This window comes from Gymnoscopelus microlampas (assembly GCF_963454915.1).
Source record: "Gymnoscopelus microlampas genome assembly, chromosome: 21".
NCBI classification, from domain to species: domain Eukaryota; kingdom Metazoa; phylum Chordata; class Actinopteri; order Myctophiformes; family Myctophidae; genus Gymnoscopelus; species Gymnoscopelus microlampas.
In genome coordinates this window covers 21,817,286-21,837,478 of record NC_139958.1, presented here as the reverse complement: position 1 = coordinate 21,837,478, position 20,193 = coordinate 21,817,286, and the positions used below count along the sequence as shown (strand labels likewise).

Here is a 20,193-nt window from a genome sequence, read left to right as displayed (position 1 = left end):
AGTCCTACATTGCAGGTAAACCAACTAACTTTTATTCAAACATATTCATAAATAATGACCAACATCATTCAAACTCAGTATATATTTAGGAAGTATAACATACATTATTTAAGTAAGATATAGACTAAGCACTTGATTTCCTTAAATCTTTACAGAACTTTCTTTAAGTTTGAAATGTTATGATCCATTTGGTTCATCATTGAAAAGGTAGCAAAACAAAATAAGTATAAAATACTTTTAACAGAAGCAATTAAGTTGACAGTAAAGACCCAAATATGAATATGTTCCGAACGAGAGGAGGAGCACAAAGTGATATCGTTCTGCTGGATAAAAAGTAAACCCCCACCACATAATACTTACAAGACTGCAATCTGATAACTTGCAACTGGCATCAATATGGCTTTCAATTCCTCTTCCCGTTTCTGGAATCCACCACAACTGGAACAATTCAAGTGAATCATTCAAACCATACTCATAAAAACGTTGAATGGATAACAGTGACTCAGTGAGGCATCTCACCAAGGACACTGGCAAGATAATCTTAACACTACCAGTTAACATAGGTATAATAGACAACCACAGAAAACTATGACAACATATTGGAAGAAGAAAAAAAAAATCTAAAAAACATGTCAGTCGATAATGCATTATATCACTAATACACTAAATGGGGAAATGTTTTCATTTATAACAAAAAATAACATTTTGTCTAATCTGCCAAAATCACATAATACTGTATCTTAACAGCCTTGGCTGGATGATAAATGAAACGGTTCCTCTTGGTATTGGAAGACAAGCTGAGGTCGTTTAGAATTGGGCATCTGAAATGCTCATCAATTCACTTAACATTTTATGGAACTATTTAAGACAAAGAACAAATAAAAACTGACAGCCTTGACAAATTATTTAATGGTAATATAAAGTAGCTGCAGTACAATTTTACAATAAAATGGAGATTACATGATTTTACATGAAGAAAACAAACAATTCAACTTCCACAAAGTCATATCATCCCCAATGAGTGAGGATTAATATCCACCCCATGTTCCTGTCCAACATCCAAATCCCCCATGCAGTCCAATGGTTGCAGTGCTTTTTAAGAACTCCCGTCCTGCAGGTGGCGAGCTCAGGTACATCGTCTTAATATTTTCAGTTGCCTTGTACCTCAATCAAGAGGTTGCGGGTCAGCTATGGGCATGGTATGCAGAACTTCATCCAGTAGCTGCAGAGCTCGGTGTAAATGGATTTCAATCCAGCATGGGGTTTCTTTGATGCTTTGCCGTGGGTAGTCCGGCCCCCAGCCCTTCACAAAGCTCATCCGCAGGATACACAGCCTTCGCAGATCGTCCACACCGATACCTGCAGCCGCAGACAAACCTAGAACAAAATGACAGTATGTGTGAAGTGTAGCACTGCAGGGACAACTCTCAAGTTAAAGGTAGTGAGGTAAGTGATATTTTTTGGTTAAAACAAAAAGTGTTATGTTAAAAAGGTTAAAGCTCTATATTCTGATATTAATCATTGCTATAGAGTGTTTGTTCAGTCACAGGGGTCTCTCCAGCTCTTTAATAAACAGAAAATACATTTTCAGGTAGGTGACAAAATTCAGCCAATCAGGAGAGAGTACCCATTTATCAGCTAGAGATCCAGTTCCAATTTTGTCTGCTCATTTATTTGTGTCATCACTTCCAATTTCACTTGTTTTATCTGTATCCTGACAGAGTTCTCTATTCTGATTGGATAAAATTGGTATTCTGACCTGAAAATGAATTTTCTGTTTAATAAAGAGCTGGAGAGACATGGAGACTCCTGTTACTGAACAAACACTATAGCAATGAGTACTATCAGAATATAGAGCCATTTAACACTTATTTTAGCCAAAGAAAATCACCTACCCTACCTTTAACAGTGGCACTGGTGTAATAGAGAAAATATATAAATATGTGCAAGCAACAATCACACACTCATTATTACAGTTGAGACTTCAGACATTCATACACATTTAGTCATCCCTATTTTGGTCAAATCTTTCTAAATTAATCAAAAATGTAGATCTACAAGTTTATTATGTGGCACATCGCGGCGCATTGTAGGCTTGTAGATCGTGTATCTTTGCCAATTGTCATATGACAAAATATATGTGGCTAAAGTTGTTCATGTGAATGGTAATAACAGTCAAAAGTGCCATCACTTTGTTTAACCATTATAAATGATGCTTGACATACCGTACACAGAGGTTTAAAACACAACTTTTGTAATCTCAAGACAGACACTTAAAACAAGTTTCTGATCATCCAAATCTGTAAATAAAGTTTCCACCTTAAAAAATAAAATCCCCACTAATAACCTTTATATTCCGTTTTTTGTTGTTGTTGCTGAAATGTTTGAATTTGAAAATGTTGAAATTATAGGGCTTAAGTGGTTATGGGACACTCACTGATAGCTGGGGCAATGCCTCCCACAGAGCCAGGCCCAGGAATGTTCCCAGCCACTGCTGCTGCCTGGGCTGCAGCTGCTGCCTGGGCTGTTGCTGCCTGCTGCTGCATCTGCCTGTGGCACTGACGCAAGTCAAATACCTAGAATACAAGAAAAAAGAGGCTCAGGATTGAGACACAGACGGAACAAGAACTGATGACGGTACTGTCGCTACACATGGTCATTACGAAGGCTTGAGCAGTTAGTAGTACACCACTGACTAGTAGGGGAGAGGGTCCTACAAATCCACAAGCAGTAGGGCTTCCCACACATAGACTTTACTTTTTGTGTAGGCCAGGAGGATTTCTGGATGCCCAGAGAAGTTTTTTACATTTTTTATTTATGTTTAACATCAAGTTTCATAATTTTCTTGTACTGCATTTCAGCAGAGATCAATAGTGAAACATGTTTAGTTTTACATTTTTGAGTGGTGCCAACCACTCCTATATCTGACTTTGTCTGTGTGTCCGGGTGTATGTATGTCCAATAAACAAACATTGATGACAACATCAATACGGGGCTCATCAAAGGCACCACTCTCTTCACACAGGGTGTGATTTTTAATTGAATTATGTAGATCTTGGGATTGGAAAGTGGAACAGTGTGGATCTCAGACTTCATGTGGCCAGCCTGTGATCCATTATATCATTTAAGTGAAATAATTCAAGTATAAAACTTAATGTGAAAGAAATTAGAGGAGGTAATAAATACAGTTAGTTAGTCTGGCATTGTGCACAAGACATTTGAGTTTATCGATCTCACCTTAATGTAAGCGCTGGGATAGATCTTGTGAACCGCATCACCAGGGGCACGTCCAGCTTCTCGATCCAAGTAGTAACTCTGCACAAACACTGCATGATCACTCAGGCAGCGAACCCAAACATCTCCCTCTCCTTTACACTCCAGCTGCACACCTTTACCGATGTGAAGCCTGGGAAGACATAAAAGACAATAGAGTCTAATGAAAAAGCTCTGCTGTATTTTTATTGCTTTGTTAACGTTTCCATCAATTCAGCTCTTCATCAGGACATATACTCATATGTAGTCTGTTATTTCCTTTGCTGCCATTTGTTGGTATGGAAACCTTGGCGTTAAACAGAAAAATGCCCTTAACGGGGTTGTGGGGGGGGCTAGCAAGATTGTTGGGGTACAATTCAGCTGCCTGAGTCATATATATGACCGGCAGGTGCTTAAGAAAGCGTCATCTATTAGAGTGGACGGCTCTCATCCCCTAAATCCTGAATATGAATTATTGTCTTCCGGCCAAAGGTTAAAGACCCCTGCAACTAAAAACAATAGGTACAAATTCTTATTTGTACCTACTTCCATTCGTGCCATCAATAATGGAAACAGGAGGAGGTAGATATTATTATCTGGATCTTGTGATCATGTCTATGTCTCTGTCTATGTCTGGTGTATGTATGTTTACTGTGCTTTGAAGTTTTTTTTATTATTTGCTGTAACCTAAGCCTGGGAAGACAAACATGGCAGTGAAGGAAGCAAAACACATAGCATTGATATATAGTATATTATCATTCTTAAGAAGACAAATACACATATATCAGACCCTTCCAACAGAATGAGACTGAGTACCTGGCTCTCTCAATATTCTCTGTCCTGTGGACATTGCTCAGCTGGCCCAAGCAGAATCGATCCCCTCCCGAAGGGTCCACATAGCCATCCACTGTCACTACTGGGCAGGTGGCGGGTACCTTGAATGTCTCTCCTACCTGGACATCCATCTCAAAGTAAGCAATGGAGCACCAGTAATCAGGAGCTACAGCAAAGAAACAAACCTCTTTAGAATCAATGGCCTTGACAAAAGCAGCAAAATTCCAGTCGTTTGGTTCGTTAACAGGATGTGTGTGTATTATGTGCCATTCTAGGGCTCAGTCAGTAGCGTTCTTACCTGGGTGATTCGATATAGGAGGCTGGAATGCAAGCTCATTGACAACTGGCCCTGAAAAATACAAAAACGTATTCATGAACGATGGCATTGAATTTGTCATATCTGCAGTGAAAAACAAAGCTAGTCAAGTTGAGGTGAGTCGAGTCGGGCCGGTTCTATGCAATGGAAAAGCACCATTCAGGTTTGTTTTGAGAGGCATCTAACTTCAATCACCATCATGAATAGGCAGACATATCTCAATGATGGAAAAATTATATCCATTAACAGTTTTGAGGAATGAAATCATAACAAAGTAAGCGTTAAAAGGCCACATGTCAAAAAGGCTGGTATATGGTTGTTAAGGCTTGCTGTGTGAGGACTATACAGTTGACCTTTTGGTGGAAATGTCAGTTAAGGACACTCACAGTAATGTCCTGTGGGAGCCATGGGTTGGTGGTGCTGAAGATGCCCATTCTGGTGCTGCGGCACAGTGGGGGCGAAACTGCTGTTTCTGGTCCAGTTGGGGTTGGAATCTGAAATTATAGAATTATAGAGTTAAAAGATTCTACACTTGCAAGCTTTAAAATAATACTGTTCTCCGATTGTAGAGACCACGTGTTGTAGAGTGATTCCTCATAGGCCTAAATCGTGCTGTATCTTACTTGAGGGCCCGGCAGTGATGCTGGAAAAAGCCAAGTTAGAGGCCGAGCTGCTGCCTTCCGGTGGGGGAAGCAGAGTTGGGGTGCCGAAGCTCTCCTGGAGACCTGGCCTTGATGGGGGATGCTGGATGGTCTGCAGGTGACTCTCAGAGCTGGAGTGAGATTGCTGGTTGTCAAAGTCATATTCATCCTTAACCAGTTGTAGGGGCCCTAGCAGGACAAAAAAGTGCAGGTTATGTGCCTATTCCATAGAATTACCATGGTGAATAACAAGGCCTGACCAGGTACTTCCTTACCTGAGCCTGAAAGGGTCAGTCCTGATAGGTCTGTGAATATAAGAAAAAGTTGTTAATAATAATGTTACTCTTAGTTGTATCTCTGTTCTTCTTTTACCTGTATCTCCTATTGTTCATGCTTACTGCAGTGCTATGATGACACCTGAAATTCCCCACAGGGATAAATAAATGTCCATCTATCTCTCTATTGATCTATGTCCTCTATTGATCAATACAAATAATCAGAGCCCTACATGATAAGACAGAAACGATGATTTCCTACTCACCAATTCCTGGTGAAACAACTCTCTCGTAGTGGTATGGGTTGACGCAGACATTGTCACATTTCAGGTCAAAGGCAAACTGGCAGTATTTCACTTGCTTTAACTCGTTCTTGTGTAGATCAGGCCATCGCCAAAGTCGAGCATAGACAACGTGGGGAAAGCCTTTGCGCCCAGCAATCTAAAAGTGCAGACAGCAATATCTCAGTGTCAAAGAATGTATATTCATGACATTTGATTGATTTGCCCAAACTTTTTTCTTTAGAATGATGTAAAATCTTTAGTTCATTTAATTCAGATAATTAAATTAAAGTTAAATGTGCACGTAATATAACACTAAAGCATTTTTTTCCTGTCAACTGGTATACCTGTAGTCGTCCATCCAGGGTGCGCTGAATGCACACACACTTGCTAGGATGAGCTCCATTGGTAGTGATGGCTGTAATCAGGGAATCCAACTCATCTTTTTTCTCCTTCAGTTTCTTGACGAGGCTTTCAATGGCTCGCTTGGCAAAGCTTTCACTCTCTCCCCCCTGTCTGTGGCACATCAGGCTGTGTACAATGCTCAAGCAGGCATCATTACTTGTGGGGGTGTTTGTGATGGACATAATAGCTCCTTAAAAGTTACAATCCTAGGGAGAACCTTCACTTGTATGCCCTGGCCCTTTTCCAGGTGAGATGAAACTAGGGTAATTATGATATTACCCTAGGCTTCGCAATCTGAAACAGAGGAAAACCAGTTACCTATGACAGTGGTTCTCAAAGTGGCGTACAGGGACCCCCAGGGGTCCTTGAGGCTGTCCCCAGCAAAATGAGCAAATTAGCTAATATCAGTAAGGTAATGTCAACAAGAGAATGTGCTTACATTAAATGTAAAAAAAAACGTTTACGACTTCACGGTAAATCCTCAAATCAACACATTAAACCCTGTTTAAAAATGCATAGTTTGCCTTTATCAGATTCTTGCTAAAAAATAAATAATAATTGTTGGCCATGGCTGATGGATAATACTGTATTTTACCAATCACACTATTTTATATGTCCAAATCTTTTGTGGTTGATGGAGAAGAGAAGACAATCTCAGCAATTGGCTGTCAACACTAAATGTTACTCCGCTGCTTTTTAGCATCCCATTATTTTTTTGTAGTCGCAATTTATGTTTTGTTTTTCTCATTTTGCTCAATTGTGTTTAAACTAGCTTATCTCAAATAAATGGACACAATCGATTCAAAAGCACATCGGTGCAATCAGGAGCGTTTTGTTCACAGCTGTGGTTTGTGGGATGCACGTAAGTTCGATATGATTCACAACATCATGCCTTTAAAACATGCACATGGCCTAAACTAACGGGAAATGTAGGTACATGTACTAACATGTTGGTCGTAGCCTATCCGTTACACCATGTCATCATGGCTCGCATTGATGCAAAACACTATAAAAGAAACGAGTTAATCACTTGTTTGAGACAAGACTTACACAAACGCCTCCAGGGTAATGTTTAGAGTCAGTAGCAGAAGGTTGGTTGTATTTACACCACAGTGAATAAATAAATAAAAATAGCTATCACTCGATAGCTTTAGCTAGCTAGCATAATAAGCTAACAACAAGAAAGACAGCAACTTCTCCAGCCTATACAGATAGTCTTCCTCATTAGGCTACGACGTGCCAGATGTCTTACTAATTCAATTAAATACAAAACACATTCTAATGTTTGATGGAATAGGTTATTCTGCAAAAAGCGACCACTATAACAACGCAGATTATAGCTGCTGGCCACGAAGATAAACAAAACACCCTCTACTCCTAGGCTGCCAGTGTTGCCAGATTAAGTGAGAGAAATAATCAACCATGGCTAGGAAAACAAGCCCAAAAGAAGCAAGTAATAGGCCATAGATCGGCTATTTGAAAACAGCCGATCTACAAGATCACAACATGTCGCATCGCGACGCGTTGTGAGCTTGTAGATCTGCTATTTTAAATGTTTGGAATATTCTTTTGAAACATTCAACACAAATGCTCCCTGGCACAAAACATTGTCATAAAAAAAATTGAGAACCACTGGTTTAAATGATAATTTAAAAAATTGGAAGCAAGCCTAAATAATAAGTAACAACACTTAAGAAACAAGCTAAAAAAACGCAACCCGCAACTACCTTTACAAAGAACTTTACAGAAAAAGAAGCCCAAAGTCGCTTATAATAAGCCGACATGGCAACACTGGCCACTGAGTTAAATCTGAAGGATGGTTTATACTTCGTCGTACTATGACGGTGTGTCGCGCGCTGAAAACAGCGGATCTACAAGCTACATACAAGCTCACGGTGCGTGTCATACGACGGAACAGAAATCGAGATATTTAATTCCAGGCTGTTTTTCTAGTGTTTTTGTGGTCTGTGTTTAATAAGAATGAAATTTGAAATGTTTTATTTGCTCATTAACAACAAATACTTGCCAACACATGCAGTCTAATAATTCAGTGGTTTTCAACCAGTGGTCCTTGGGGGGGTGCCAGCTCCCCAGCGAAATATCATAGCGTCACAATCATTTTAACCACTTAGCATTGGCTATTAAAAATAGCAGATATACAAGCTCATAGCTGTACTGAAATTCAAATGCATATCTGTAAAGTGTAAAACAATGTATTATACTTAAAGAAGGACTTCACCCATTTTTTACCTATTTTCATATAATTGGTCCCCTCACTAATAGTATGTATTGTAGATACATCTTCGTCACTTGTTCTTATGGTTTTGTTACTTTAAATTGATTTGTTTTTCTTGACCACAAATGTTTAGATAGCATGTTGTTTAGACATTATGGGTTATGCTATAGGTTCATTGTTTACCTGGAATCTTAGTTTCTTTGAGGCACTACATTGTACTGCGCTCTATTTATATGTGACTATTTACCTTGTTGTTTATATTGTCTAGAGTTCATGCTTACATTCCCATCTCACACTTTTTGCAGGAGCATGCGAGCCTTCCTCCAGACGAGACGACGAACTGACGTCGAACCACGGGAGGCAAGAGGAAACCACCACCTAATATAAGGACTCGAAGAAAGACCAAGGAGAAAGGCCAGTGCCACCACCCGAGGACCCACCCAAGGACTCGCAGGAGGAAGACCAGGAGGAAGACCACGGTGAAAGGCCAGTGCCACCACCAGCCAAACGCCTTAGAGTGAGTACATCTTTACTACATCATGATTTGTGTGCGTGGGGAACTCATTTGAAACAAGCTCAGTGCTTTAATGAGTCTTCCAGTTTAGTAGAACTCGTATTGTGAATTTGTACTTCCATGTACTGTTGTTCTCATGTCTTACTACATTACATTACATTACATTACAGTCATTTAGCAGACGCTTTTATCCAAAGCGACTTACAATAAGTGTATTCAACATTGGTAGGGAACGAAAACTACTAATCACCAGAAGTCTTAAGTGCATTTCCTGCAAAAAACAAGCAACCAAGAGTATACCTAGCGCTAAGGTAAAAGTGCAATATATCAGCTACCTACTTTCCTAAACAGATGAGACAAAATAGCAAAATCAAATGAGCACGAGCTCAGACAAATAAGTGAATCGACTAAACAAGATCCAATAAAACAATACAAAACTAAAACAAGAGTTCATACAACTAGTTAACAACAAGTAGGCCAGGCAAAGAGGAAGGGTAGTGTTTCCTGAAGAGGTGGGTTTTGAGCCTGCGGCGAAAGATGGGCAGTGACTCTGCTGTCCTGACTTCAGTGGGAAGTTCATTCCACCACTGTGGGGCCAGAACAGAAAAAAGTCGTGACCGTGTCGATCGACCAGAAGGACCCCTGAGTGACGAGGCAATCAGTCGCCCCGAGGTGGCAGACCGAAGTGGTCGGGCAGGGGTGTAGGCATCAACCATAGCCCGGAGGTAGGAAGGAGCTGTTCCTTTCACTGCCCTATAGACCAATTATTTGTTTACTAACATTGAGCCTGGACGCACAGGTGATTGTTTCACGCAATCAATTCCCAACCTGTTTCGGGGTGCACTGGTTTCAGCACACCCCAACCCCCTCTTGTGTGTGTTGGCTAGTGAGACGCGTCCTAACGAGACCTGATATAATGGGTTTCGTTGCGCGCATACTGGCTGCACGCAGCCAGTATGACGTCGTCTGTTAAGGGGTCTATAGGCTAGCACCAGGGTTTTAAACTGGATCCGAGCTGCTACGGGGAGCCAGTGTAGAGAACGGAGAAGGATAGTTGTGTGGGAGAACTTGGGGCGGTTGAAAACCAGACGAGCTGCAGCTTTCTGAACAAGCTCCAGAGGTCTGATTACTAAATAAAGTACATCAATCAATCAATCGATCAATCAATCAATCAATCAATAGAAGGAGTCTATATTCTGTCTATACTTGGCCCCTCCTAATTTCCCTCTGCACTAAATCTCTTGGCTGAAAATAGCTGATCTACAAGTTCACAACACACGCATTGTGAGCATGTAGAACTGCTATTTCCACTGAATGCTTGTCCCAAACGCTAGGGCTCATGTCAGTGGTTAAACTGCAAGCAGAGACATATAAAAGAGTTTGTGAGTTTGTCTGTACGAAATAGTAAAAACACAGTTGAATTGGTTGGTATGCGTGTATTATTATTACTACCACTAACATCCACTCAAAACAATGTCAGAACTTTATTTAATTCAGTATGTTACTTGTAACTATGTTACTTATGGCGAGATATAACTTACTCTAAGTACATTTTCTTCATGTGGTTAATTAGCAAGATATTTACGTTGATATAACACCTTTGTTTCTTCTCTATGTGCAGAGACAATCTTCTGCCTCCATCAGCACCAAGAGACCTGGACCCTGGCAAGGATGAAGGTTGACTGCCAAGCGCCATTAAGTACAGTAAGTACATCTTTACTAATAGAGAATTAAGCCACTTAATAAATACATACATCAGTTACATTGCTTAGTTTAGTTACACCATCCATCCATCTATGAAGAAGTTCTTTACTATTGAGAGGATCTTATGCTTGATCTCATTAACATCCAAGAGTTGAGCTAAACTATAGGCTACGCTCCCATTCAACAAACATTTAACCACTTAAACCCTTTATACTTTGACCCAAGTCCCCCAGGGCTCTACACCAAGTCTCTTCGCCAAAAATAGCCAATAGCTCACAACGCCTTGCACGGAGACGCATTGTGAGCTTGTAGATCTGCTATTTGTGCTGAATGTTCATCCCAGAATAGGGACAGTAGGGTTCAAGTGGTTAAACTGCAAGCAGACATGAAAAAATCAACAACAACAATGCAATAGACTTTGATTTACCACTATACCACTATAATAGACATTTAGATAAATCTTATGTTTTATACATCCAACTCTCTTCAATGTACAATTGAATACACACAGTATTATATTTTACAAAAGCCACAGAGTATGTGCCTTTATTGTAAACATAAAAAGTAAATGCTAACTTGACCAAAGTAGCCCAAAGAAGCTGCAAGCAGTGGATGTGTCATTACATTTAATTTCATGCAAGTCTATATGACTATATAATGTAATCGACCACCAGGGGACACTATGTACCTAACCCCCCCCCCTCACACACACACACACACACACACACACACACACACACACACACACACACACACACACACACACACACACACACACACACACACACACACACACACACACACACACACACACACACACACACACACACACACACACACACACACACACACACACACACACACACACACACACACACACCAACCTTGATGACTACAATCTTTGTGATAGTCCTGTATAGTAGCACAGTAGATAAACTGAGATACATGATGACTGAGATACATGCCAATAAATGAGTGTGCCAACACAAGCACTGCACTGAAAGGAGCTGAACCTCAGGACTTTGAGTACTCTCTTTGAGTACTCTCCCCCAGGATGAGATAGGATCACATTCCAACATGGAAACACTGGAAGGTCAACACCTTGTAGGAAGGTTTAACATTTGTAAACATTTTAGTGTGTGAGAGATTTGCCTGTATATCTTTGTTCATATGAAAGACACACACAGTTCTAGTGCAGGTTTCAGGTTTGTCTGTACTGATTTTTATTTTGTGTATACCACAGAATGTCAGTTATTATTTAAAGAAGAAAGATTGGTGAATATTCCGTGAAAATAGCAGACCAACACTTCACATTTGATGAAATATTCAATAGCTCATCCATGCAGAAGAAATTGTTCTGTCTTTCTTTCTCATCATCTCTGAGTTGACAGTGGCATTATGGTGTAAATCAGTGGTTCTCAACCAGTGGTCCAGGGACCACCAGTGGTCCTTGAGGGGGTTCCAGGTGGTCTCCAGCTAAATGATGGAGAGTTGGTAACCAAATGGAGGACCCTTATAGATCTTTTACTCGTGAGAGTGTAAAATGAAACCAAATGGACCCTTACCCTTGTTAAACATCTGCATTACTTAATGAAAGAATTGTTATTTTGATCAACGTTTCCCTGTTCTCTCTCCTTATGGTAGCCTACCACATAAACACAGCATGGAATTATGGACAAAATCGTATCCAACGATAACAAAATATTCTAAGTCTTGGGTCTGAGAGTCTAAATCTCATCAAACGGTGGTACGTGGCTCAAATGCCGAATAAATAATGGACCTTGATATGAAAAGGGTTGAAAACCACTGGTGTAAATGGCCTGAAGATGTTGCAAATGCATCATTTTGATAGAAGTAAAATGCTTTCCTCCATGGACAAAATATTTCCCATGTTGTATTGTCTCCCCCTAGTGGTTATTATGACAACTGATCCATCCTAAAGCAATAGCATTATTTATCAATCTGTTACAGTCAACCCAAGGGAATGAAACGTGTTGATTGTCATGATGATTGAAGACCAGTCTGGACCCTCTGACTTCTTGGCTAACTAGGTTTCTCAGTGATGACCGCACAGACCCCACCTCTAGCATGTTTTGTAGTTTAATTTAGTTTTATTTTATTTTTTCACAGTAGAAACATGGAAAAAGGTAAAATAATAATAATAATAGTAATAATAATAATTATTATTACAATAATAATAATAATGTTAATAATAATAATAATGAAAATATTGTAAGAAAAACGCCCACGTGTGCGTGCGTGCTTGCGTGCTTGCGTGTGAGTGCGTGCGTGCGCTCAATTCAACTTTGAAGAGAAAAAGGACACGATAAATGAATGGATACACTACAGCATAGAGTTTTGTTATACAGTATATTAATGTTGAAGACAATGAGCAAGCTGTCAAATCGTATTTACTTACTGTGAGAATCAATTTGTAAGCCTAATCTTGGATGTTTATTGTGAAATAGCTGAAAATCTGATTGCAGTCCTTGAAGATATGTTTGGGAGCAAAGTGGTGGACAGACTTACAGATGGATGGATAGACACACAGACAGATGGCCTGATAGAAGGACGGATGGCCACATAGACGGACCGGCCTTTTATGGGAAAATATTGATATTCCAGACAGGGTGAAGTGTACAATTTATTGAAGAAGATCTGTGCAGAAAAATAGAATAACAGCAGCATAGCCCCAGACAGTCTATGAATCTTGCTACCACAGGCCAATATTATCACCCTTAATGCACCGGCTGGAAGATGACCCTTTCCTGTAACACCACCATTAGGCCAAAATGTCCACTTGCCCACGAGAGATCTCAAAATCTACGGGTCAGATTCCCATGAAATTTGCTGAGTGCATTCATGCCGATATTGGTAACACCATGGCTCTTATACCGTCTAATGCCATGCTTAATCAAAACCTTGCTTTAATCCAGCCTTTTTCCACATGCGGCAGACATACTTCAAAGTTAATTTGGTGGGAAACCATGGGTGATAGGGGTAGATTCTGTGGGCACCCCCTCCCTTCTGTTGGTCAAGAGTGAGCTTTTCTTTATACATAAACTTGTTTCCATGATGCTTCCTTTTCATCTTCAACACATCTGTCATTACATTGGTGCGAGAAGTGTGCTGTTATTGAAGAATTACTACTTCACCTACGAGTGAAGAGCAAGCCGGTGCCAGTGGTAGGCTGCCAAATAAGATCCTCGCCACTGGGTGACGGTACTGGAATACGCTGCCAAACATTAACCTTGAATGGAACACAAGCTGTAGCTTCTCCCCAAACGCGTGCCTCTACTCTCCCATGTAGCTCTCCCTTCCTTGCAACCATGGTTATGGTTCTAATGGATCTTAAAGTACCAAAAATATGACTTGTTTTCTATTAATTACACACCCCATGAAGCATTGAATTCATGGAGATTTTTTTGTTTTTGTCGCTTGTTTTCCTAAGCCAATAATTTGATTACTGGCGGAAATATGCTAATGTATCCGGGAAGAGACCTTTGAGTCTCCATGAATTCAAGTCTTCATAGGGTGTGTAATTGATAGAAAATAAGTACTTTTTTGGGTGAACTACTCCTTCTTCCGTGATGGTGGAAAGACCCTCCCTCCCTAATTCTGACTACAGAGACAAATCTTTGATCATAAACCAAAAAAAAAAACTCATAACTTATTACTCATGTCCTTCACTCATCATTGAACAATCTGCCATATCGCCTCTGCTTTTGCTCTAATACAGTTGTCTATAGGAGGGAATTAGTGTATTCTCCTGTGATTTTCATAGAATTCTGTGAAACTGAACCTTTCTTTCCTTGCTATATTGCTTGTAATAGTGGCCATCTATTGAAATATATGCCTCTGCTCCACGTATCTGAGATTCTCTAGATAGTGAGAGCTGAATACAAATGTGACCTAATGTGGGCTTTTATTAATAAGTAGTAAAATGTGCGGCATTGTTGATAACAAATCCAGGGATGAAATATGTAGTATATATGGGGTGACTGGTGAAAGACACAACTTTAATACACATACTCTGTATTTATGACATCAAGTCATGGATTGGTATGCATTTCACATAGAATACAAAAAAAACACAGACTTTATAAATTACTACTTTATTTAAAGTCTAATACTACATAACAGTATACTTGGAATGGGTAGATTATAATGTATTCACAGCACTGTAATAATGATAGTCAAGCCATGTTATTTGTGCGTAAAGACTGATTGCCTCTATAACCAGAGAACAGAGCAATAACAGCCTGTAAGTAATTTATGACCATAATCCATTTATTAATCCTATGAGGCAAGAGGCATTGGATTAATCACTCTCAATTTGTCTCTTTTTCTCCATGTTTTTATGTGTGGCTATTTTCAAAGTAGGCACTGAAATGCAAGAACCAAGAAATATGACAAATACTCCTTACATAAAAAAGAAAATTAACATAAACTGTATATAACTGGATATTTATAGGACATAATATTTTGGTGGAGCACATGTTGCCGAACCATGTGATCATATACAATAACGCCCCCGGTTAATTTAACTCTTAACTCTACATTGTTCATCTAAAACTAAGCAAAAGCACATAAAATATATCAAATGGCTCCAAATGAATGGGATATATTCCATACAGCAAGCTTTTTATTCTGTGTACATAGACTCAAATAAAAGTAACCTATAATTCTTTATGTCGTGTTTACAGACAGAAATTCAATAAAGGTCTCTCAGTGCAATTCTAAAGGTCCAATGTCCAATGGCTACTTTGATCAGCTGGCAGTGTTAGTTCTCATTTTAGCTCATTTTAGCTCTTTAGCTGGAAATCTACCTGCATAATAATTGTTTCTCCTGTTCTAATCTTTCCTAATGTATCTTCTATAATATTCTGTAATATTTGTACTTCCTGCTCACAACTCATCTCAAATATGAATCACGCTCCTGCCACAGTCATGTTCCAAGAATGATATATGATAACGGTACTGAAAGACTAACTAAACTAAAAGAAAACAGTAGGAATTCCTCAGCAAGAGGACCTGAATGAGCATTATAAAAACTGAATAGCATTTTTAAACATGCCAAATATGAAACAAATTAAATCAGGACTGCATATTAGCTGATAATAAACAAAAAGGAATGGCCTAACTGGGAACAAGTATGAAACACAGATCGTCTCTCTATAGTTCTCAAAACCTTGCACACTTTATGAAACAACTTGTGTTTATCATGTTTTAAACGTTTTCACGTTTCAGTTTAATGCATAATGGCGCAGCAGAGTGATTATAACTGGATAACAGGCGGGTTTTGTGGATCTGGTTATCAAAGTCTGCCAAGCTGCAGATATAACATGGATAACCTCAGACTTTAAGTATAAGGCAAACAGTGTTAATATTGGCCTACATATTACCTGAACAATTTTCTAGCACAATATGCATATTGTGTTGTTAAATAAATATATATATATATATATTAATATATGAATCAATATTTTCTCCATCTGGATATCTTTAGATTTGTTTTATTTGAAATACAAGTCTGTCATATTTGAATTTGAAAAGTAAGACAGTTTAGAGTTTAGACTCAGCAAATATCTGTGAGTGACCTCCAATGAAATGAGGATCTTACTGAGTAAGGAGGTTCCACAACGTTACTTACTCCATAGCTGTTATCTACTTCCCACTGTTGACAGCAGACGTTAGGTGATGATGTGACATGATTTTTTTTCCATTTGTTCTGTTGCTATGGCCTTGATAAGGGTCTGGAGTGTGCCTATGTTAGAAAAAGGAAGTGGGAGGGATCCAATGGCAGCAAGTAACCTAACGGCTGGTTTGCGTTGGAGACCAGGAATCTGACACCACCCTCTCTGAACTGTTGCCCACTTGGAGTGGCGTCTCATCCTGAGTGATGGTCTACAAGACTCCAGGCTCCCGACACCTTGTTATCACCATGGCATGGACGGGTACAGAGGGTGGCTCGCCTGGCATGTGACGATAGGAAGATGAGGGTGGGCTTGTGAGGGGAACATGAATTGGTGGGGAGCATTGTGATTATCCCATATTTATACGAAAATAGAGCTTGTACATCTGTTATTTTCGGCATGCGACTTATAAATGAAGCAGGACACTATTGATACAAATATAATGGATGTGGTAAATTGGGTTGTCTGGCATCTTTACTTTCCTTTTTCAGGGAAACTCCCATTTTTAGGTTTAGCATTCACAAGAGGTGGGAGGTGAAGCTATTAATGCATAGAGTAAAGATTGCATCTGTACTGGAATTGGATGATTTAGAGGTTCCTTTCAACAGCAACAAAAATGAAATTGACTGTTTCCTTGTGTTATAATCCTGTCCCGAAGGAATACCTACAGTGAAAGACATTTTCCAACTGCATACAAGCCTAACTTTCTCTTTCTTTTTTTTTTCTTTTTCTTTTTTACATAATTTGCCTTATACAGTACATGGATTAAGAGTAGATATACATGGATTAACAGTAGATAACAACATATTTTGATAGGTTCTCATTTTGCTATTACTTTTGCAAAAGCAGACATAATCGCAAGATATTTCAAGCAGAATATTATATATTACATTAGTTGGCAGTTGCCAGACCTTACCTCACCCCTATTTACATTGGACATTGCATAAGGATGTAGCCTAGACAGTACTATATCCATTCTCCAATGTGCAGATGTCCAATCAGTCATTCTTTACTATCTGGTTTGTATTTCAAGATTTAATATATACTGTAAATATCACAACATTTAAGCAATTCTCATCCTACTTCTATGAGCTATTAATAACATTAAGAAATGATTCATCACATTCACACTATAAAGTTAATTTGTCTAAATTGCATTTTGTTCATTTTTAAGTTCTACAGAATCATTGCTTTATAATGTAGCATCTTAAGCAGCCGTTAGCAAAATGCAATGTAGATATACTTACTATACAACCACAAATTTACAGCTCAATGCAGTTTCATGTCTCATTTCCTGTACGATAGAATCCTGACCCACGTTTTTTATACATGACTTTACCTTAAATACTTGATAGATAGATAGATAGATAGATTGTTTGATTTAGATTAGACTATGCAAATGTTGAAGGACATGATTATGGTGTTGATTGGTATGCTATTAGTATTACAATTGTCTTCTCAGATGGAGTTGTTTGAAATACCAGTAATTCTCTCAGTGTTCATCAGTCCACATTCTCTAACTCTGCAGTATCAGTGTTATGACTATCGACAGCCACATTCTGCTACCACCATACCCTCATACTTATGGTTGAAAGTGATCACTCCGTTATCACGAAAAAGGAGTGAGATGGGCTCCAGTTTAGTGGGGACACAGCAGGCACGCGAAGCTCTCTTGGGACTCTTAACACTCAGCAAAGTCTGGACTATGGCATGTTTGGTAGGTGAGACCTCGGAAGTCATAGGAGGGTTGCACACACCATTGCACTCATAAGCGTCATAACCCTGAGGCTGGATGACCCATAAATCCCAGCCAATATCTTTAAAATCCACCCAGAGTGGGGTCCTCTTGCATGGCTCACTCTTAACATTGCGACGGATGCGGGGAGGTGTGTCAAAGATAAGGTTGGATTGCATTTGTGTGAGAGACTGTTTGCCCATCTCCTTTTGGCTAGCATGGCCATTGTTGTGATTATCATGACCCCAGAAGGTCTGTTGGTTCTGCTCTAGATTTTCAGGAAGGTCATTCTCATGTTCAATCATCTGGCCGAGTTCTCGCTCATCCTGCTTATGGTCTCTGCTCTGATCATCTGAGAATACAATCATCACGGCATTGTGTTTCCCCTCCAAGAGTCTGTAAATATCAACGTGAACCAACTGTCCATCTGTAATCTCTAATGGGGTCCCATCCTCTTCTGATCCACAGTTAGCAATGTGAACCTCCAATCTGTATGCTGTACAGCCTGATCTTTGCCAGAGTTTGATCACATGAGTCAGGTCAAATGAGATCCAGCTGTTATCTCTGACACGGATGTGCTTTGTCACCAGTTCCTCTAAGTCCTTCATCTCCACCACCTCTTCCTTATCCGTTCTTCTCCTTCTTTCTGTCCCCACCTCATTTGTCCAAAGAATACCCTCATGTATCTTGTAGATAGTAACCTTGCAGTCAAGGCCAGCATATGGTCTTTGGGTCTTCTTGAGTGTAGTGTAAAGGCGGAGCTCAGCTATTGCTATGTGTTCGTGGTGGGGGATGGAGATGTTGAATAGCAAGGGGTGTATCCTCACTCCCCTGACCGTCATACTGTAGGGGGAGGAATCTGAAATTAAAATATCAATAAGGGTGTCTCAGTTGGATTTTTATATTCGTTTGGGGAAAGGATAAGCCCATATATGTTCATCAGTTTGGCTTTTTGGAGGTACACATGTGCAATTATCAGTGCAAGGCATGGTCAAACTACAATGTCTTTACAATTGATCAAAGTGCAGTTTTGTAAAACTTGCAACTTATATACAGTAGAAATGAAATGCAAGACATGGCTCCCATTTCTTTGTCCATAAAATGTCAGTAAACTATTCCCTTAAAATATCAGTCACAATTCCAAGTTATTGACAGCTTATTTCTGATGTTACATATCATTTCCATCAACGGTAAACTTCCTGTACAAATCAAATTATACATTCAGACAAAAAAATAAGTTTGTACCTTCATTCTTGAAGCTGCGTACAATGTTGGCAGAGGGCACGGCAGTGCGGTCATGGGCAAAACGGTTGTAAAGTTCCAGCATGTACTCCGGTGGTTCCTTACGGGCAGAGTGGCTCCCAGGTCGGACTCGGGGCCCTTGTTCTGTGAGATTTAGTGTAGACAGAAACTGTCTCAAGAGGTCCTGTGCATCCAAGTCATCATTCTGTCCCAACAGAGTGTTGTCAAGAGCAACATCACTGACAGAAGATGCCCTGTGATGGCTCTCAGTAGACATGATGGGACTGCTCTGACTCTGATCAGTCGACAACAGAAGTAGGACACTCAGAGTGCAGATATGCCAAAGTCTGGAGAAAACTGAAGCAGTCATGGTTAAGCCCAAGGACAGGATCCAAAGATTGAGTATCAAGTATGGAGATATGGCTGGATCCTCAGAAGAGGACACATGCAAATCGTTCCACCCTATCCAGGGTAGATTCTTTCCTTGAGGGACAACAGGTTGGCGTTTGGGGGCAGAGAGAAAACAGCTTTGTCCTTGTTGATCTTGTGATTGGGTGCAGAGGGCAGGGCTGTGTTGTCCAATGTGCTGTGCTGACATGTTGGGAGATCTCACTAAGGCCCTGCTCGGCCCACCTCTCTCTCTTTTCCAGAGACTTACAGTACACTATGGCTACCCACAACTTCTCCTCATCTCCTCATTCTGTCTTCTTTCATAAGCTCCTTTGATGGGGTACAGTGACATGCCACAAGTGAAAATAACTCTTAATTTCTAAATTCCCTACTGAAGTCAAAGTATTTAGCCAGGAAAATGTGCGTAACATTTTAAAACATAACTATGGGGCCAAGAAATAATAAAAACAATGTTGATTTGATTATATGAAATGCATTGGAAACATTGTAATATTACATGTCTAGGTTACACTGTCTATACACATTTATAGCGGTCATTGTCAATGTTTGGACTTATACCACGGGAGCTCCACAAGAGGTCAGAGTAGTCTTAATATCTACAGCTTGTCTTGAAATGGCCAGTATATTTTGTTAGTGAACCAAGTACATATC

At 39.7% G+C, this 20,193-nt stretch overlaps 1 protein-coding gene and 1 pseudogene across 2 annotated transcripts; both read right to left on the bottom strand.

Annotated features, from left to right (window-relative positions):
* Positions 1-14: 14 nt before the first annotated feature.
* Positions 15-7,394, bottom strand: LOC311037091 (mothers against decapentaplegic homolog 4-like; annotated as a pseudogene). Its single transcript, XR_014602941.1, has 10 exons — positions 7,055-7,394; positions 5,947-6,298; positions 5,585-5,759; positions 5,319-5,348; positions 4,789-5,232; positions 4,385-4,435; positions 4,069-4,252; positions 3,238-3,406; positions 2,438-2,576; positions 15-1,377 (listed from the first exon to the last, which is right to left on the bottom strand). The product of XR_014602941.1 is annotated as a mothers against decapentaplegic homolog 4-like (transcript).
* Positions 7,395-17,696: 10,302 nt separating this feature from the next.
* Positions 17,697-19,408, bottom strand: LOC311037860 (bone morphogenetic protein 10-like; the record flags this gene model as incomplete). The annotated part of the gene is made up of 2 exons (XM_084047154.1): positions 17,697-18,748; positions 19,135-19,408. The coding sequence occupies 2 exons, from the start codon at positions 19,406-19,408 to the stop codon at positions 17,697-17,699; spliced, it is 1,326 nt and encodes a 441-aa protein (XP_083903280.1).
* Between the last annotated feature and the right edge of the window lie 785 nt (positions 19,409-20,193).